Genomic DNA, 20,861 nt, shown 5'->3' with positions numbered 1-20,861 from the left:
GTCTGTGTGCGTTTATTCTGTATTTGTGTTCTTCTATGTGTAGGTAATGGCCTTGCGACAGGCTGGTCCCCCATCCAAGGAGTCATACCGACGGTGTATAGGATTAAGAAACTGAAAATGTGGCCAAGGTCCAACAGAGGGCTGTAGAGCGACAGAGAGAGAAGATGTGCTTTCGAAGAATTGTCTGCTTCATAATAAGATACATGCAATTGTAACATTTAATTCTGGTATAAAAAGAAACTTTATTTTCGACTAATGAATTTAATATTTTGTGTTAAATTTCTATGTACAATGCCACCCCCTTAAAGTAACTGACGTTGATTTTATTGTCAAATAATCTGATATCTCAAAAATCGTGTCCGGTGGAAGCACACTTCTGATAACTCAGCCGTAAATTGAATGCGTTGTGTGCGACCTCATTTTTAAATAAATTATTATAATATCCAGATGCATAACTTGTCATGCCTTTCCGCCCGTCTTCCAGGATAATAATAATAATAATAATAATAATAATAATAATGACAAAGAAATGTAAATGAAATGCTCTAAGATAGGAACTAACTATCAAATAATGTTATGTTCCAAGACTACGTGTATGTTGAGCGGGGTGGTACATACTGGTTGCTGAGAAGAAGTGGTGCCCCTACATAGGGGGAGGGGGGCAGAATTCCATGTCTTTTTACCTGCAGTTGCATGGGTTCTTTCACATATCGCCACACCTTCTCGTAACTTAACCGACCAATCAGAGAATTCCTACGTCAAGATCAAAGAGAAGCCGATCGCCGCGCGGTAAATTGTATTTTTAGGAGGCGTGGTCCGGTAACTGCAGCATCCGTGGGAAGGAGAAGGAGGCGTGTACTGACACGAGTGCCCCCTGGAACGTAACTGAACTGTCCAACAGACTTGTCAGTATCCACCCGGACTTCCAAACGTGGAGAGCCCACCACATCATCTCCTTTTCTGTGACTTACTTAAAGTGTCCTTAAAATAAGTGCCTAGTTCCTGTAAATAAATCTATAGAATTTTGATTTTATTGCGACAGACACTTGAGAAATAAAGCAACAATTATTTGCTCACAAGTTTCTATGACAACGTATGCAGGGAGCTTTGTTTTCAAATCAACAGCAATACTAGGAACGCGAGTGCAGTTTTTCCAGAAGTGTTAATTATATTTCTGTTTTATTTTATTTCTGACGTGTGAGGTGGGGAGGAAGATCTTAATGGGCGCATGATTCAAGATACAAAGCCACGTGTTCGTGTGATCGCATACATCCGGCAGTCGTGTTTTATCTTCTGTAGAACTGACCACACCATACACCTCGATAGAGCAGACTTGTTTATCAAACGCTGTTCGATGGCTGTGTCTACACTGAACATGGCACCTTACTTCACAGGATACCCTTTTCAAGGTAAGTTCTTTAATTAAATAAAAAATAGAGCTGTATCTCTACTTAACTAATTAAGCACTACGCCACGAAGACGTAAGGGGGAGCGGATGTATAGATCCATGTATTCTTGACTTCGGCACTAATGGATAAGTAGGTGGTCAGCTTCACGTCCCGGCCGCTTAATCTTCGTGAAAAGATTCCCCGGTTCCTGTTGGATAGGAGGCTGAGTGGGCCCCAGCGCCAAATTGGACGAAGCGGAGAGGAGAAAAATCTTGCCCCTACCGGGACTCTAACCCAGACCCCTCTGCCGTCCAACCCCTAGTCAGTCGCTATACTGACTGAGATATTCCTGCTACCCTCTTAAATTAGATATATGACATTGCACACTAAACTTATGCTAGATAACGAAACTGTATTCTTGTGAAATCTATGTTGAACAGGGGTAAATTGGATATATGCAGTAATGAAGCTCGAAATCAGAGGGAAGGAAATCGGTCAAAAATAGAGGTAAAGGGTAAAGGTAAAAGAAAGAGTAAAGTAGTCTCTGCCTTTAATCAAGCATCACGCCATGAAGACACAGGGGGAGGGGAACCTCAGCAATAGAGGGAGGTGAATGGCCAGCTTCACAACAGCCTTCGGTAGTCCTGCTAAGGGCTGGGAGGGCCACAGAGTTGGTCTAGATATTTTGCATCTGCTGGAAGGCGAACCCCGAAACGTCGGGTCATCCTGCCCCTAGCGCGATCTCAATACCGACTGAAGCATCGTGACTCCTGAGGGCCGTGCCCTAGCTCAAGCGGTTAGTCGCTGGTTTCCCACCGCGGCGGCACGGGTTCGATCCCGGGTCTGGTCAAGTGGGATTTGTGCTGGACAAAGTGGCGCTGGGGCAGGTTTTCTCCGAGTACTTCGGTTCCCCTGCCAATCTTCATTCCACCAATTGCTCCACAATCACCCTCACCTATCATCTGGGGCTGGTGCAATAGGCCAGAAGTGGCCGCAGTACAAGGGACTTAGTCCCACCCCACTAGCAATAAAATAACTCGACTCCTGACAAGAAAATAAATTATATGAAAAATACCAGAAGAAATAATGGGATTTGTATCTGAATATTGGCAATTAAATTAGACGTTTTCTAACACAAATGAAACATTATATTTAGTTGTTAATAAACTTGATATGCTTTAAGTTACATAAATCCTGCACATTTTCACACTTGTCAGTTTGAACTGGCGATATTTATGAGACTAAAGCGCACAGAAATGTGACCTGTTTTTCCTTGATTTAAACGAGAACCCAATATCCAACCCCTCAGTACAGGTCCAAAGACGATTACATACGTGTATATAGAGCTGGCTCAGACATAGAAATGTAAGGGATGATCTGGTTGTGACGGTCTCACTCAGCATCTGATATACCGGACAGCACGGCCACAAGATAATACTGTACACGGAATCCAAATTAATCATGAGAATGTAAGAAAGAATAGTGACCCCTAACTCAACATAAAACCTGACATAAGTATGCAACAGACCTACATATAGGCCTACAAACCTAGGGCTGTATAACACACACAGACGTTAAGATCGCAAGATATCTCTACATTTTTTTTTTCCTTGGCACTACAGCCCCAGTGGGTCTAGGCCTACCTCCATGAACTTCTCCGTTCACTTCGGTTTTTCTAGATCTTACACGTTCGGTAGGACACCTTGGGCGGGTGATCAGCTCGTCGCAAGGCCTCTACCTGTACACAGACACAGAAAAACGCACACACACAAACTAAACATCCATGCCCTGAGTGGGATTCGAACCCACGATCCCGGTTTCCAAGCGAGCGAAGACAGTACATGCCTTAGATCGCTCGGCTACCGTGACCGGCCTCTACAATATTAATATACTGAATTTATAGACCGAGGAGAGATGAAGTGACAGCAGGTTGGAGGAAACTGCATAATGAGGAGCTTCATAACTTGTACTCTTCTCCAAATATAATTAGAATCATCAAACCAAGGAGGATGAGATGGGCAGGGCATGTAGCAAAAATGAGGGAGAAGAGGAATGCATATAGGATAATGGTGGGAGAGCCAAAAGGAAAGATACCACTAGGAAGATTAACACGTAGGTGGGTGGACAATATTAAAATGGATCTTAGAGAGATAAGATGGGATGGTAGGGATTGGATTGATCTTGCTCACTATGGGGACCAGTGGAGAGCTCTTGTGAACATGGTAGTGAACCTTCGGGTTCCATAAAATGCTGTAAAGTTCTTGAGTAGTTGCACAATTGGCGGTTTCTCAAGAAGGGCTCAGGGCCGAGAGAGAGTGAGTGAGTGAGTGAGTGAGTGATACGGAGTTTATAGAATATTAAAATACGTTAAATAACTTATCTAAATGTTTAACGATAACTGTCGTGTATATCTACAAAGGTTATTATGAATTGTAGAAATATTAGTGCTAATTTCTGTATTTATTTCTCAACAATATGGAATATATTCTACCGTAAATGTAATACGGTATTTTCATGCTTTCATATTTGTGTGTGAATGTATATACCTCTGTACCACTTATCATGGGATTGATCAAGGAATAATTTCACCCACAGGTTTACAATACAATTCAGTATAGGCTATAAAAATAACATTCATTCATCATTTGAAACAAATTACGAAAAAAAAAAATAGCGCTCGTAAAGTATCGGGAAAAAATAATTTTACCTTTTATTTTAAGAAATTCATGCCTAGGCCTATAATATTATAAAGATGATAATATTTGCAAGTATTTCATATGTAAAGATCTGCGAATTTTTGAAACATCATAATTACTTTCTGGCCTAATTATGTTGATTGAATTAAGACGATCAAGTTCCAAGTGTTCTCCGAATCTCTGGCACGTATCTACCAGGGTAAACAGCTTCACCCCCACAGAGGGTAATCTTCATAGTTTCTGTGGTGACATCATCAATATTAAAACATACATAAGAAATGTGGTTTTGATTATTAGGATTAAAATTATCCTAAGCAGGATAAGATGACTGCACTTAATGCCTAACGACGTAATCGCATTATCCCAATATTAAAATATATCCTGAGAAATTTGGTATGTCTACTTGTTAGGACTGAAATTATCCGACGCAGGGAAACAGGTCTACAAATTATCCTCTACGGAGGTTTTTGAAATACACCCAATATTTAAATATATCGCAAGAAATATGGTTATGATTATTATGATTAGAATTATTTTACGCAAGATAAGAGGCATATACTTACCCTCTTTTCTTGCACCCCTACAATTGGCTGTTATCACCTGAAGAACTTATGTAATCATTTCTCCAGTTATTTCCAAACTTATACATGAATTATGTTTTGTATCATTAAGATAGCAACGCATGGCCGCGCCATAGCTCAAGCGGTTAGTCGCTGGCTTCCCACCGCGGCTGCCCGGGTTCGATGCCGGGTCTGATTAAGTGGGATTTGTGCTGGACAAATTGACGTTGGGGCAGGTTTTCTCCGAGTACTTCGGTTTCCCCTGCCAATCTTCATTCCACCAATTGCTCCACAATCACCCTCACCTATCATCTGGGGCTGGTACAATAGGCCAGAAGTGGCCGCAGTACAAAGGACCTAGTCCCACCCCACTAACAATAATAAAAAATAGCAAGGTAAGTTTCATGTTTACTTGAACATTAAGACAGTTGTAGAAAGCCCAGCAGCTGGTACTGTAACCTAAATGTGGAGTCACAATGCATTAAGGAAAATTTCGCCAAGTTTATATGCATCCATGCATGCATCTGCTGTAGTGTTTATGTATGACTAAATTACTGACCCTTCGACAACAAAACTTTACTTTATGAGCTCAATTTAACTGTCACTCTTTTTGTTTATCCTACCTCTTACGGGAGGAGGTTTCAGAGTAACTCCTTCCCTGGTCTTAGTCATAATCTCAATTCAACCTTGCAGCGTATTACATATAATTTGTAATTGATTACGTTAATATCTACCACTGTGAATATACTTATTTTTTTAAAAGAAAAAACCTTCATTATCTTGATCATTTTATGTTTCATAAAAGCCAAAACGATATTTCAGCTCTAGCCATAAGTCACTAGTTTCGGAATTTCTCTGCACCTTTGAATTATCATAATACCGTAATATATCGTATTCCGCCATTAGTATTTTTATGGATTTCTACTTATTAAAATTAGGTAAATGAAGCATCGTACGCACAGACTCATACATTTTAAAGTTATTTATTTTAATTCATTTCGAACAATCCTAGTTTTAAAGTCAAATAAACTATTAAAATATATGATGACACTTCGTAAACGACAAACTAAACCTGTATACCAAAGCAAAAAGTTATATTTATCCTCTTAAGGTGCCTTTGTTGTTGTCATACATATCGTCTCCTTTAGCGTTCAGTAACTCTGTACTTTGTCCACAGAATGTATTTAAGCGTTTCAAATGGTTCTCAGGACACACAGAGCTTATTTCCCTAACAGAAGTCACCCGCTCTTCTTTGTAATGTGTAACTGAGGTAGGAGCGGTAGGAGTGCTCTGCGTGAGATAGGATCTGAATTTTCTAAAATATTATTTGCATTAAACTTGGTCTCTGACATTAAGGGAGGAACACAGACAGGGTGTTGAGGAGAATATTTGGACCGAAGAGGGATGAAGTGACAGGAGGTTGGAGAAAACTGCATAATGAGAAGCTTCATAACTTGTACTCTTCTCCAAGTATAATTAGAACGATAGGATGAGGTGGGCAGGGCAAGTAGCACGAATGGGGGAGACGAGGAACACATATAGGATACTAGTGGGAAAGCCAGAAGGAAAGAGACCACAGGGAAGACCAAGGCGTAGGTGGGTGGACAATATTAAAATGGATCTTAGAGAGAGAGAGAGAGAGGATGGGATGGTATGGGTTGGATTGATCTGGCTCAGAATTGGGACCAGTGGAGTGCTCTTGTGAAAACGGCAATGAACATTCGGGTTCCATAAAATGTTGGGAAGTTCTTGAGTAGCTGCAAAATTGGCGGCTCCTCCAGAAGAGCTCAGCCCCACGAGTAGGTAAGTAAATGATTTACATTAATTGGAGGCTTGAAAGGACTAAACAGAATTGCAGTTGACGTGCAGAGACACGCTTGTTAAATGGAACTTTTCCTGTTGTGCGAAGCCCGCTGTCTTGAGCTCAACGCGACGCAAGAATGAGTGTCCTGTGAAGCCACGAATTAGTACGGCAACATGATGTAGGCCTAATTTAAATACCGAGGATGTTTGTCCTCCCCACCCACCTCTTAAGAAACGGAAATAAACACTCCGTACAACAAGGCCTATTCATGCCCCGCTGTGTGGAACCAGCACACAGACTTCTGGTAACTAACGGCGACTAAATTGTTTCCGTCTTCTGGGAAAGTCTAATTGTCGTGATCTGGTCTTGTGGTTTTAGCGTAGTTGGTTGAGGCACTATGCTACAAGCCGGAAGGTCGCGGGTTCGAATGCCGATTAGGTGATTGGATTTTTCAATTGAACCAATCCTTCCAGCCGCACTATGGCCATGGGGTCGATTCAGCCTCTAGCAGAAATGAGTACCATGAATCTCCCTGGGGGTAAAGGGTGGCCGGAGCGTAAGTCTGACAATATCACCGCCATCTGTGAGCCGATTGTCTAAAAAATGTGGGAGCCTCGACGTCTCACAACCTTATGGACCTCCACGGCCTGTTACAGGGATACTTTTTAAGTTTTTGTCGTGGTTCGTTGTTACCACTGAAATGCAAAGAACTTCTTTATTTCATAATGGCGCTTTCTGCTTGAGTATATAAAAAAGGAAAACTNGGCACTAGTCTGAGGTAAGTGGTCAGCTTCACGTTCCAGCCGCTTTAACCACGGGGAAAGAGACCCCGGTCCTCTTTGGGTAGGAGGTTGGGTGGACCTCAGAGTCTGTCTGGACGCTATGGAGAAGAGAAAGATCGTGACCCTACCGGGACTCGNAAGTGGTCAGCTTCACGTTCCAGCCGCTTTAACCACGGGGAAAGAGCCCCCGGTCCCCTTTGGATAGGAGGTTGGATGGACCTCAGAGACTGTCTGGACGCTATGGAGAAGAGAAAGATCTTGACCCTACCGGGACTCTAACTCCGACCCCTCAGTCGCCCTGCTAGTAGCCAGTCGCTATACTGACTACGTTATCTCGACTCCCTTTTTGCTTGTGCGTACTCACGTATAATCATTGTGTACGGTCCCAGAACCGCAATTTCTACAAATGCATTTGACCACTGCATATTTTGCTTAACAAATGACCATCATCAGATGAATTCACACAGAATATTATACAAAACCTAGATAACAGCAATATTTTTCAAGTCGGAATCATCTTGAGCTGTGTAAAATTGAATATTAAAGGAATTAAATTTGAAAGGAAATATCTGTCGTTGAGTGCATTAACAATTTATATTAAAATCACAACAGCCTCCATATATGAGAGAAGCCAAAAACGAGCCCCATTCAGTCGTTGCGCCAGATTTTAGCCGTAAACTCACAACGTTCCTGTATTGCAAGCAATTTAAAATTAAATATTTACTATCTTTCGGAGTAATTTTTATTAGTATTCGTTTTATTAACATCGGCCTTTACTATTCTATAACGTAGTCGGTATAGCGACTGGCTACGGGCTGGACGACCGAGGGGTCGGAATTCGAGTCCCGATAGGGTCAAGAATTTTCACTCCACGTCGTCCAGACCGGCTTTGGGGTCCACTCAACCTCCTATTCAACGGGTAATGGGAGTTCTTTCTCTGGGAGTAAAGCGGCCATAGCATGAAGCTGACCACTCACCTCCACCTAGTGCCGAGGCCAAGAAAATGTGGATCTATATATCTACTCCCCATACGACTTCATGTTGTAGTGCTTAATTCATTAAGCACAGGGGCAAATTTACCTTTTACCTTAACGATTCTATGTTGAAATCGGTTCATTGTGATTTATCGTATTTGTTTCCCCTTACATAGTTTTTCACTTTATGAATTATTAAAAAATATGTCCACATTTCATGCCTTTAGCTTCCGAGCAGATTTGTTAGTTTATCCCTTTCTGGTGAATGCCACTTTTATGTGACCCCAACTTGCAGAATGCGATCTGTGGGCCCATATCTAGCACATGCACTGACTAACTTCATGGAGCCGAACTCTTCGTGAGAAGCGGCCAGTCGCTCAGCTACTCAAGAATTTCCCAACCTTTTATGGAACCTGAAGGTTTATTACCCTCCTCTCAAGAACCCTCCACTGGTTCCTACCCCAAGGCAGATTTTAGGACATAACACGAGAAAGGAAGAAAGCGGGCGAAGGTTGTAGGCACAGAATAATTTTCCATCGAATTTCAACGGACTTTCGACTATTATCCTAATTACCCACTCCTACTTTGTTCGACTTCGGCTCAAATATACTTCTAAGCACCTTGCTTTTAAACAGTTGTGAGCCAGTGAGTTTCAAAATCCGTCATCATCCCCTGTTACATTTCTTTTTTCATCTTTCTCCCACTGTGGAGCTTAAGATTGTTTTCTGTTTCACGATAATTTTACAGACGAAAAGACTCCTTGGGCGGATGAACAGCACGTCGCAGGGTCTCTACCTAAACACAGGACAACATAAACACAGAATAAACGCATACACACACACCAAACATCCATGCTTTGTGTGGGATTCGAACCCACGATCCTGGTTTCCAAGTGAGCGAAGACAGTACATGCCTTAGACGACTCGGCTACCGTGACCGGCGACTGTTACGTACGTCGGAAAAAATCAAAGTAAAATATTTTCAACGTAAGGGTAAAAATTTCACAAACTTTGGAGAAGACGGTTGTATTGACTGTGTTCACATTCAAATGATATAGCTATACGTCTAGATCGTAAAACAAATGCAAATTGTAAAGACATTTTAATAAACCTTTTGTTCATTATCGGAATGCATAGTCAACAAGAAAACCTTCATAAGCCAACAGTCCTGAGTCCGGGGATTACTGCGTGTAACAGAATTACGGAACACAATTTGTGAGGATAAGTTCGATTATCAGAACCAAAGATAAAACAGAGAACTGTTTGAAAATAAGGGATTTTAACCCAAAGGCATATTCATGAGAGACATACATGGAAGTGTGGATATGGGGAAGTCACTTGAGGTTAATATAGCAACATGTTATGGAGTATTTAACTACAGACCTCGAGGAAATCTGGATTAGGAGGACCACGAATGAGACCATCTGAACACCCTGTGAAACAGCGGAATGGTTCTAAAGGACTAAACCTTGCAAGGATGAAGAAGTTCCAATTTTGAAACTTGGAAATAGCTGATAAGTGTGCCTTAGGGCAGTGGTTCTCAACCTTTATGAGACCGCGGTCCAGTAAGTTCTTTTTTTATAAGACGAGGGCCCAGCCCAACAAATTTACTCATAAATACCTTTCCAGTTTTGTTAAACTTCATGCATTAAGCTAACGTAATATTAGTAATTAATTATAACATAATCGTAAAGAGTATTAGTACACGGTGTGGCATGTTGACAAACATGGTCATTGGTCACTGATATTTGCAACACAGATTTTATTTCGCTCAGTTCTGAGAACAGAGGATATGCCGCCCATTGTTGTAATCGGCTTGCAGACAATTTTTATGACTTGTCATAAACACCGGTATTGCCTTTCCGGAATGTTGAAAAATTTTGATGTCTGAAAATTCACGATCATTCATGAATACTTCCATGTTTAAAAATATGCGGCTTGGTCACTGACATTTGCTACACAGATTTAGGTGTTCTGTGTCTGAGCTTCTCAACACAAATACTGTTCTCCTCAGAATATTTCCGCTGTAAAATATTTATTCATGAAAAATGCTTAGAAAATGAAAATAACAAATTCCAGAAGAGCCTCTCGCGGCCCAGTATAATTGATGCCGCGTCCCGGCGGTTGAGAAGCACTGTTCTAGGGTAACTTATTTCTGCAGACAGTTTAGGGAGTTCTATTAAAAGTTTATTAAAATTTTCGTCGACAAATTATCCATCCGTCCGTCCATCCAACCATCCATGGCTTTAGAGCCCTTTGTTGGGCCCTGGCCGCTTTACAGTTTCTTAAGTTATACACGGTAGGATTCCTTGGACGGGGATCAGCTAGTCGCAAGGCCTCTACCTATATACAGAACACAAATACAGAATAAACGCACACAGGCATCAATGCCTCGAATGGGATTCGAACACACGATTCCAGTGTTGGAGCCAGCGAAGGCAGTTCATGCCTTAGACCGCACGGCCACTGTTGTCGTCTCAGCAATAAACTCTACCTTTAGTAAAAAGAAAAGTATTTCAGGCCTATGTGAAGACCCTGATAATGTAACTGTTAGCTCTAGGACTATGAATTAGTGAGTCAATGAAACTACAATATCTGGCCACAGGAATCGATTTCCGGACCTCTAAAATATGTAACTGAATGCGACACTGAAACCTCTAGCCAGATACTTTCACAGCAAAGGACAAATACAACACGAACACTTGGGCCAGGCAAACACGTAGCAGGAAATAATAATCAGGTAACATGTGATCATAGCCTTCGTTTGTTTAGCGGTGTCCTATTGTACACTAATTGCTTGGAAACACGCAATTATTGTTGCTTGTATATTGACAAAGACAAGAGCAAGCAAAAGAGGATAACCACTTTCATAGCTGTTGCCTCACGAAAATATTCAGGATAAAATAATATGATTTGAAGCATTCACAGAGACTTCATGCATTGAAGTCTTCTGAGGAGATCCGTGTCAATGCTACGTTTCGGAGGATGTTTGCGTCTCCATCAACAGGAATTGATATTGTCACATATAAGGGTCTTGCATGAAGAATAATAACGGGTTCTGTTTGATGATAAGATATATTAGCACTTATAACAGCTCGCAATCAATGACTATCTAAAGGCTTGTCCACATTACTCGTGCTCGTGCTCATCGGGAGACTCGTCTGGCTTTTACTTGTGCTCGTTAATCTTCGTCCACACTACTTCAGTTGCTCGCCAGGCTTCGGCGCGTGAGGATCCGTATATTTACTCGTAGTGCGTATAGGCTGTAGTCGTATTTTAATTTATTGGCTATAGTTTTTAAATTTAAAATTTGATATTTACTTGTCTCGTGACTTGTCATCTCGTCCACATTACTCGCGAGTATAGCGAGTCACAGGGGAACGAGTAATGTGGACGAGCCTTAAGACTCGCTCCATTCCTTTCTGGACCACGAGTGTCTTTTCTTCTACTGTAACGAATGCTGAACGAAGAATAACTTCTCACTGCTCACGAATGAACTGAAATCTCTTATATAACTTCGAGACGAACCGAATATAAGTCACTGTGTCTTAGAGGTCCTCTGTTATTGTGTTTTTCTGTGGTTATTCGTTGCAGTGGAAACATGCTTACCGAACCGTTGCCTAGCAATGGTCATATTTGTCAAAATATATTCTTGAAGCGGTATACGCTAGTACAACTAAGAAAACACGCGCATCCTGTCATGTAGAATACATCGTGCGAACACAACAATCAACATATCAACTCCCTGATGATAGAAACGGCGAAAGTATCCGAAACGTATACAAACTACACTGACACTGTTGATTGCCCTAGAAGACTTAAAAAACTGCTCGCAATGAATGCCAGCTGCCAATTAAATAAACAATGTTCACTGCTTTGCGTAAAATTAGTTGAAAAGGTTAGCTCATCGCTTTCTGATTTACGACGCCGTGTAGTTTTGTAAGTAGGCAACGAAGTTTAGGTGGAACCTGCTGCGTCCATCTTGTACTCTGAAGAAGAAGGCAGCATGTTCCATCGAAACGTTGAACAAAAATATATGGCGTTATATTCTATAAGAACGTGATCTAAATATTCACCTTCGTGAGAACTTAAAATCTCACAGGCATATAACCGACTTGTTTCGAGAAAGAAACTCACTCCGTGGTTCTACGGTCTTCTTAGAATTTTGGCCTCTTTTATGACATGTCCATTCCCCACTGTTATTTCCCTTTTGTCTCCAGCTCCGAAATTTCAGCTCCCATAAATCATTCTCTACATCCTAGCAATCTCAGCCCCCTTTCTGTCTTACGTCCTGATTTTCTAACTCGCCCTTATATGACCCAGCAGCTCCAAACTTCTCCCTTTCCCGCTACCAGATCAGAGGGTTCGCATAACTTTGCCAGTCCACTATCATTTCTCACTCTCCAGGTCTTTTGTTCAATTACTTCCTCATTTTTTTGTTGTTTTTAGTCACGGAGCAGGTTTAAAGCAAATGCAAAATCTGTAACTTAAAAACTCAGCTGTTATTTCAAACACCTTACCATTCTTTACGCAATCCAAATTCAATTTATTTTTATATTACTTACTTACTTGGCCGTGCCATAGCTCAAGCGGTTAGTCTCTGGCTTCCCAACGCGGCGACCCGGGTTCGATCCTGGGTCTGGTCAAGTGGGATTTGTGGTGGACAGAGTGGCGCTAAGGCAGGTTTTCTCCGAGTACTTCGGTTTCCCTTGCCAATCTTCATCCCACCAATTGCTCCACAATCATCCTCACCTATCATCTGGGGCTGGTACAATAGGCCAGAAGTGGCCGCAGTACAAGGGACTTAGTCCCACCCCACTAGCAATAAAAATTCTTACTTACTTACTCATGGAGCTGAGCCCTTCTTGAGGAGTCGCCAGTTGTGCAGCTACTCAAGAATTTCCCAGCATTTTATGGAACCCGAAGGTTCACAAGAGCCCTCCACTGGTCCCTATCCTGATCCAGATCAATCCAATCAATACCATCCCATTCTATCTCTCTAAGATCCAATTTAATATTGTTCACCCACCTACGCCTTGGTCTTTCAGTGGTCTCTTTCTTTCTGGCTTTCCCACTAATATTCTATATGCATTCCTTGTCTCCCCCATTCGTGCTACATGCCCTGCCCGCCTCATTCTCCTTGAATTGATCGTTGTTTTTATATTACACACAATATAATTGTAATAGAACGAAACTATGTATCGTCACGCAAAAAGAAAAATCAGGTCAAAACTATAAATTATAAAAATGCAACAGCTATCATCAATAATTTTATTATTACTCCCGAATGTCGCAGGTTCGATTCCCGATGAGGTCCTTGGATTTTTTCAATTTGTTTCATCCTTTCTGCCGCACTATGGCCCTGGAGTCAACTCAGCCTCTAACAGAAATGAGTACCAGGAACCTTCCTGGGGGTAAAGGGCGGCCGGCTTGTAAGATTGACAACCTCACCGCCGTCTGTGAGCCGACTGTCTAGAAAATATTNATGCTTCTAAATAAGATATAAAAGCTTCACTGTCGGTCTTGAGAATAATGGACTACACTCGTTATCTCAAAACTACTGTCATTTTGCCAAAATCTGGTGATACGTCGACGAAAATAAAAGATGACTTCATGACACACCACGAAATTTGAGCTCAGGTCTATACAAAAGCACAAAATCAAAATCCTCTTGCGCGCAATCGAACACCATATTTAAATCAGATTTTTGAGAGGACGTTTATTAGTTAAAATTGGTTAGCTAAACATAAAATAAACATCTCACTATTAACTGTAGACATCTCAACACAAGTAAGTTACATTTTTCCTTATGAAAGCAATATGGCTGAAGTACGGCCTAAATGGCTAGTCTGGAGTTCGCTTTATTCAAATCTTTTTTATTATTATTATTTCAGGTTATCACAGGGGTAATTATAAATATTCTGGTGTATGAAACCGTGTAGTACGGTAGAACGGTATCAATATTTCTTCCTCCATCTTCAGTTTCCAAAGTATGCTAAGCAAGAAACAAGAAGCATGCAGCTTCTCTTTGATCCTTAAGATGGAGGTAGTGCTTCCTCTGAAAGGTCTGCGAACTTCTACAGAATTACACGGCGTCACATCCCAGAAGAAAAACTCTTCAGAGAGTTACTGTTCAGTGGAACTCCAGGTAAAGGATACCCCTTCCTACATCCATAATGTTAACTGTTACAGACGTACCGTTCATTACAAAACCCCATAATAAAACGAAAAAAAAAAAACATTCACAATAGCGTATCTTTTATTTAACGAATAAAATTTAGCCTTCTAAATTTAAAGCTTAAAATGTTAAAGAGTTCACCTAAAAGGTGGTGAAAGACAGCTCTTGTATGGTGCTAAATTACGTTACAATAATATTCTATACTAAAATTTATTACTGATAAGAATCGATAATGAAAAAGTATTAACTCATAAATCGATATTAGATCCATCAAATGTCCTGAGGCACTGAATTTGAATACAGGGATTGTGCAGTACTTGAAGGCGTGAAGGGGTCATTAGGCAAGTCGAATGTACAGGTCCATATTGGTATGCGCAGATTCCAGTGAAGCATAAGCCCTCGTGGCGGGAAATAACAACTGAAGTTTCGGACAGTGGGAGAGAGAAAACGGCTTACAGACATGGAGGATAGCGGAGGATGTACGTTGAATAAGCAGCTAAGGACAGCCAAAGAGCGGTTAACCACTTCGAGGGGGTTGGGCGTATGTTAATAGCCACTTACGATAAAAGAAAAGATATGTTACAAATATTACACAGGACATAGAACATATTATTTCAGGTGTTTTGGAAGCTTCATTTTATCTCAGATTATATAGCCAAATAGTAAGATAATTAGCGAATAAAAAACTGGAAAGGATTTGGAAGGAAGTGTGAAAGGTCTAATCTAGTTAGGAACCTGCAATCTTCCTCAAGGAATTGTGGAAAACCACGGAAATATTCGGTAATGATAGGAGGTGTCACGGCCGAAATTCGAACGCAGTACTTACCGAATACAAGTCTAGAGCGATTTACCGCTGGACTACCCTGCTCGGTGCGGGAATAGCTGACTTAGGGAGTTGAGAATTGAACACAGGCTCTTACTCGGAAAATGTGACGACAAATCGGGAGACGGCGTAGGAGCATACGCGGGGATAATATTAAAATGAGCATCAAATATGAGAAACTGGATTCATTGCCTCAGGATAGAGTCCAGTGGCGGACACTTAACATAACAAAGACCCCCAGGTTTAATAAAAAACAATAAACTTTGTGACCAGCAGAGCGACTATCAGCTTTTCAAAGGAAGATTGCGTTCCACAGATTCATTGAGAAAGTGTCAAAATTTAATTTCATGTTTTAAATAATAACACAAAGTTACTGCGTTAATACATATTAATAAACCATTACACGGTGTTGTGGAAATTTCATTATAGGCTCATTAAAGGGTGGTACCAAATTTGAGTTTGATTACATTATGTGCGCTTTCTCAAAGCAAGGGACACATTATCAGCTTTTACTTAAAACGCCGACCATGAGGCAGGGCACAGCACTTATAAGCTAGAGCAGAGAGAGAATGCATACAGCGGTCCGGCTTTATGAAAATAATAGCTTACTTGTCGGCGGCTTGAGGCAGGGGGCGGGAGGAGGATGGGGCGACGTCCCTTCATTTTCCTTCTCAAATTAGAATAATAGCTGATCCTGCTGCAGGGATTTCCAAACCACAGCCCCAAAGCCAAGTCCGGCCATACGGTCAAGCCTTCCTACGCGTTACGTATGCCTAGTGCATGGGCTCAAGGAGAAAATTACATAATGAGGAGCTTGTACAAATTTTATGTTTCTGGGCATTATTCATCGTCCTGTTTTTGTCTAAAACACTGTCCTGTTTAAAAAGGACGGTGTTTTAAACGAAAACAGGACGGTTTATTAGACAAAAACAGGACGCTGGAAGATGTCCTTAAAAACAGAACGTTGTTTTAGACAAAACCAGTACGATGGATAATTCAATTCAATTCTTTAATATTTATGTGCCGAATCAACAGCCGCAAGGCCAATTACAGACAGAGCACAGGGTAGATACAAGTAATTACATTATGGACAAAAGTCAAAGACGGTCAAAGACGAATTACAGGCAAGCACTGGAGGAAAACACAGTAATGCAGACAATTAAACAAACAACAATAATAATAACAATAATTTCATTAACATAAATCTAAGTGTTATTGAGAACTGAGAAATGAAACGGATAAATATTTATCAGAGAAATGAAAATTATAGATTTTCAGAGAGAATGTCCAGAAATATAATATTTCTATTGCTGTACCAACGTCACAAATTTTAGGCATTATTTTTATAATTGGTATCCTTCATCCAGTGTTACAAACTCCATGGAGTAGAGTCCTGCTTCAAAGATAACAGTTGCTTATCTATACAAGAAATTTGCACAATTTTAGAAAACCTGCCCGCAAGAGCCCACCATAAGCCCCTATTCAGAATTCTTTCCTCACGTGCTATTTATATCATATCCCAAGTACGCCTATGTTTTCAAAATGGTCTTTTTCCTCCAAGGTTTTCCGACTCAGGCAAGAGAGCTTTCTCTTCTCATAGGCCCCTCCGGCTCTGTCTCCAAGTTAGAGCGGCAGGGCGTAGAGGTAAGGAGTCGCCTCCATCCAGTGGCGAGGTTAAGAGTGCGTAAAGATATACTTCCACAAATCCATGTGTTTTCATGGTGCACTGCCTAATTAATTGGAGCCGGGGTAGCGTAGTAGGTATAGAGACAGGCTACGGGCTGGTTCGGAGTTCAAGTCCTGGTAGGTTCTACAATTTTCTCTCCTCCATATCGTTCAGACCGGCTCTGGGGTCCAGCCAACCTCCTGCCCAATGGGTACCGGGGGCGGCCAGGGCGTGAAGCTGACTACTCACCTCCAGCTAGTGCCGCGATCAGGAAACATGGATCTATACGTCCACATCCCCACATGCCCTCATGGCGTAGTGCTTGATTCGTTATTATGGGGACAAATTCAGCTTTACTTTATTATGTTAAACAGATGGTTGAGAAAGTATAACCACTGTGTTCTGAAGCGCTCATCGCTGCTGCTTCGTGTTCTCTTATACGTATAAAAACAGGGAACATTCGCGGTGAAGGCAATGCGACCCGATGAACACCCAGTCACTGGGGCGAAGGCTGGGGGGGGGGGAGACCGATCCCCTACTGTGCGTAAGCAAGTCTTTGATCAGCCGCTCGGAGTTCCCCTTAAATGAATGCGCATGTCCTCCTGTCCAGGCGGCTGTCTGTCCATCCGGCACATTAATTTTAATTAAATTTAATATGGGGAGGGGGCGCTGAGTATTATTTGATCCTAATTTGGTATTCATGATACCGGATAATATTTGTGACTCTTTTTCCAGAAGTGTTACGTATTGTGGATGAAGCGCAGGATCCTGTCCCGGGCCCTAAAATCCGGGGGGATTTTATGATAAACTGAATTGTAACGTACGGTGTTCGAGGTTTTCACGGCGCTATGTACTAAAACTAGTCTTCTGGGATTTGACGCCGTGTAGTTTGAGAGAGAGGTATCAATGTTTCGGAAGAAGCTACTGTCTTCATCTTCAGAGTACAGGAGGAAGCCTTTCGGGGTCAAATATTACTGATATAGGGAAAAAACCTATGAACTTGAAGGGGACTGTCTTGTTAAGGGTAGAGACGGAGGGAGACAACCTTGGAAACGTAGGACTACAGCTTCAGAAGCTGCCAGTAGCTCAGCCTCGCAGGAATTTCGCAACATTTTATAGAACCAGAATATTCATTACCACGTTCACAAGAGCCTTCTACTGGTTCCCATCATGAGCCAGATCAATACAGTCCATACTACCCCATCCTATCTCTCTATTATCCATTTTAATATAACCTTCTCACCTATGTTCAGATCTTCCTAAAGGTCTTTTTCCTTCTGGCGTTGCCATCAAATTCCTAAATTGCATTCCTCTTATCCCCAATTCATGCTACATGCCCTGCCCATCTCAAACTCTTTGACATGATCATTCTAATTATATAAAATTCTTTATTAGAATCCGTCGTAACACAACAATGAAACGGTCCAGGTCAATATTATTGTTGTGTTAAGATGGATCCTAATAAAGAATTTTATATAATAAACACAACAGGATGCACCCAAAGAGAATTCTAATTATATTTGGCGAAGAGTAAAAGTTGTGGTGCTCTTCACTGTGTGGTTTTCAGCTCAGGTCTGTCCATGTGAGGAAATGTATATCCCTGATATGTCGTGAACACGTATATGATTTTCATCTCAGTTTGTGTGTGTGCGCGCGAATTACACGCTTTTACATTGCTCTCATCACCGTCATTAAGGAGTCGGCCGCCCCCGGAACAGAGCCGTGTGGTGTTGCCGACTGCGGCGCTCACAACCCCGGCGGCACTTCGAGAAGGAGCAACCCAATAAAAAAAAAGAGGGGGAAGATTTTCGTCACAGGCAAGAGAGAGAGAGAGAGAGAGAGAAGAAAAAGAAGGGGAAGAAAATACTAAAACCCTGGTCTTTAAGAGACAGTGCGTCGGTTCTTTTGATCTTGTAGTTAATTCCAGTTTTCACGTAGGGTAACTCTTCTCAAAGTACAGTCACAGCCTTAGAAAAATTAATAGAAATTACACATAAAATACTTTAAATTCTTTTAGTTAGAAATATGTGATTTACACCGCTTAGGTAATAAAGCGGAAAATTCGAGATTTAAGATCGTGTGACGGGGAAAATACAGGATTCTCATTCTTAAATCCAGTTTCGGATATGTACGGGGTCGCTCAAAAATTCTCGGCCCGGATTTGTTTTCTTTCAGGTAATTACCTAAAGCAGCTCATTACTGATGTGCAAGCACTCGTACATTCAAATAAGAAGTAAATTACTGTATAAACACATCAAATTTATTTCCTTATATTGATTAAAATTTAAAACCCAGACATGTTTCGGTCATAGAAGATCGTCCATAGGGAGTGTACCGTATTGATTACTAATAAAGGGTTTAAAGCGTCTTGAGTCATGAATTTCTTATAAAAATTTCAAATATAAAATGTAATAAAACTCGTTGTATGGGCTGTGATAGACGTAATGTAGTTAATTGTCCTGTGTCCCTCCCTGTTGTACGTTGCTGTCTCATACTCGTCTTCAGCCCACTCTCCTTATTTTGAAAAAGTGAAAAGCGACCTCCATCCTGTCCATGTGCCCCTTTGTCAACATTCGAATGCTTGAACAAGCTTTTTGAAACTTGGCATGTATACCATGGCACCTGAGCCCATCTCAGCGTCGTCGTTCATAAATAACTACAAATACTGCTGGTCCTCGCCAGCGCACCCAATTTCGGGCCCGAGTCCCGCAGGACTCATGACCATATTTTACTGTCTCAGATTCTAGAATCACCGACCTGAAGCGCCAGGTCCCCGTATTTATATCCCCCAGGAACAGGGTGGCCCAGTCACATTCCCCCAGGCACTGGGTTCCATTTACGTCGCCTCCTACAACTAGCAGGGCCACGGTGGAGGTGTTCGAATCCGCCTTTACACAGGGTAGTTCCCAGAGCCGTCAGTGTCTTTGTGTCTATACGAGTATATAGACGAGGAAGAAGACGTAAGAAGATGCTGGATGACCTTGGGGACAGAAGAGGATATTTTCATTTGAAGGAGAAAGCTCTAGATCGCAACAAGTGGAGGAACTGTTTTGGAAGAGACTGTGGACCTGTCGTCTTGACAGATTACAGATGAATGAATGAATGAATGAACATATATATATATTGCTAGGCAACAGCTCTGTAGAAACTTTACCACTGCAACAAAGACACGCAACAATAGAAGAATTTTTGGGCGCGTCGTTTTCTATGCGGTCCATGTCGTATCAAAGAAAAGTAGGTGATTAGTTCTTCCCAGAACTTCTTGTTTAATTATTGATAAGATGGAGCTTTGGGGTTCCTTTGCCGTTTTTGGTGGACGAAGCACTGAAAATATAATCAACAAGATATACTATGAGAGTAATTTACATTTTATTGTAACAAAGAGAGTATATCGGGAAAACGAACTCTGTAAAGCTTGTGTATCTTATTTACAAATTCTATTCTTCTTAAGTAACTGGCCCTTACGAGTTTCTGCGCCACCTGTAACAAAGGGCCTGCAGTCTGTTTGCGGTTTTCTTTGTTGCCTAATGATCGGTGATTGTCTCTCCAATACACTGTGATTTTCGACAGTGTACTCGAGGTACAGTACTATGCACGAATCTGCCTGGAGTGAATGTGGAAATCCCGAGGGACTTACATAATCTTCTGTTTTCTATACTGTTGCCTAGAAGCGTGTACATGGAAGGTCCTGCCACGAGTCATCTTGACACGTGTTTTCCTCTGTCAAGTTTAGTGCTCAGATTTCGGGCCGCGCCATAGCTCAAGCGGTTAGTCGTTGACTTCCCACCGTGGCGGCCCGGGTTCGATCCCAGGTAAGGTAAAGTGGGATTTGTGGTGGACAAAGTGGCGCTGGGGTGGGTTTTCTCCCAGTACTTCGGTTTCCCCTGCCAATCTTCATTCCACCAAATTCTCCAGCATCATAATCACCCGGGGCAGGCTACAATAGGCCAATCAGTGGGCGGGTGGCCGAATGGACCCAGTTGGACTCCAC

At 41.6% G+C, this 20,861-nt stretch overlaps 1 protein-coding gene across 1 annotated transcript in view; it reads left to right on the top strand.

The window, feature by feature from the left end:
- The first annotated feature begins 925 nt into the window (after positions 1-925).
- LOC111873718 (protein gooseberry) overlaps positions 926-20,861 on the top strand; it is a 92,603-nt gene continuing 72,667 nt past the window's right edge. Inside the window, exon 1 of the mRNA XM_023868652.2 lies at positions 926-1,409. Coding sequence (XP_023724420.1) covers positions 1,229-1,409 — 181 coding nt within the window. The 5' untranslated portion in view covers positions 926-1,228. The remainder of the gene's footprint in view (positions 1,410-20,861) is intronic.

The sequence above is a fragment of the Cryptotermes secundus genome, unplaced genomic scaffold (genome assembly GCF_002891405.2).
Source record: "Cryptotermes secundus unplaced genomic scaffold, Csec_1.0 scaffold31, whole genome shotgun sequence".
Lineage (NCBI taxonomy): Eukaryota > Metazoa > Arthropoda > Insecta > Blattodea > Kalotermitidae > Cryptotermes > Cryptotermes secundus.
This window is presented reverse-complemented; position numbering and strand designations above follow the sequence as displayed.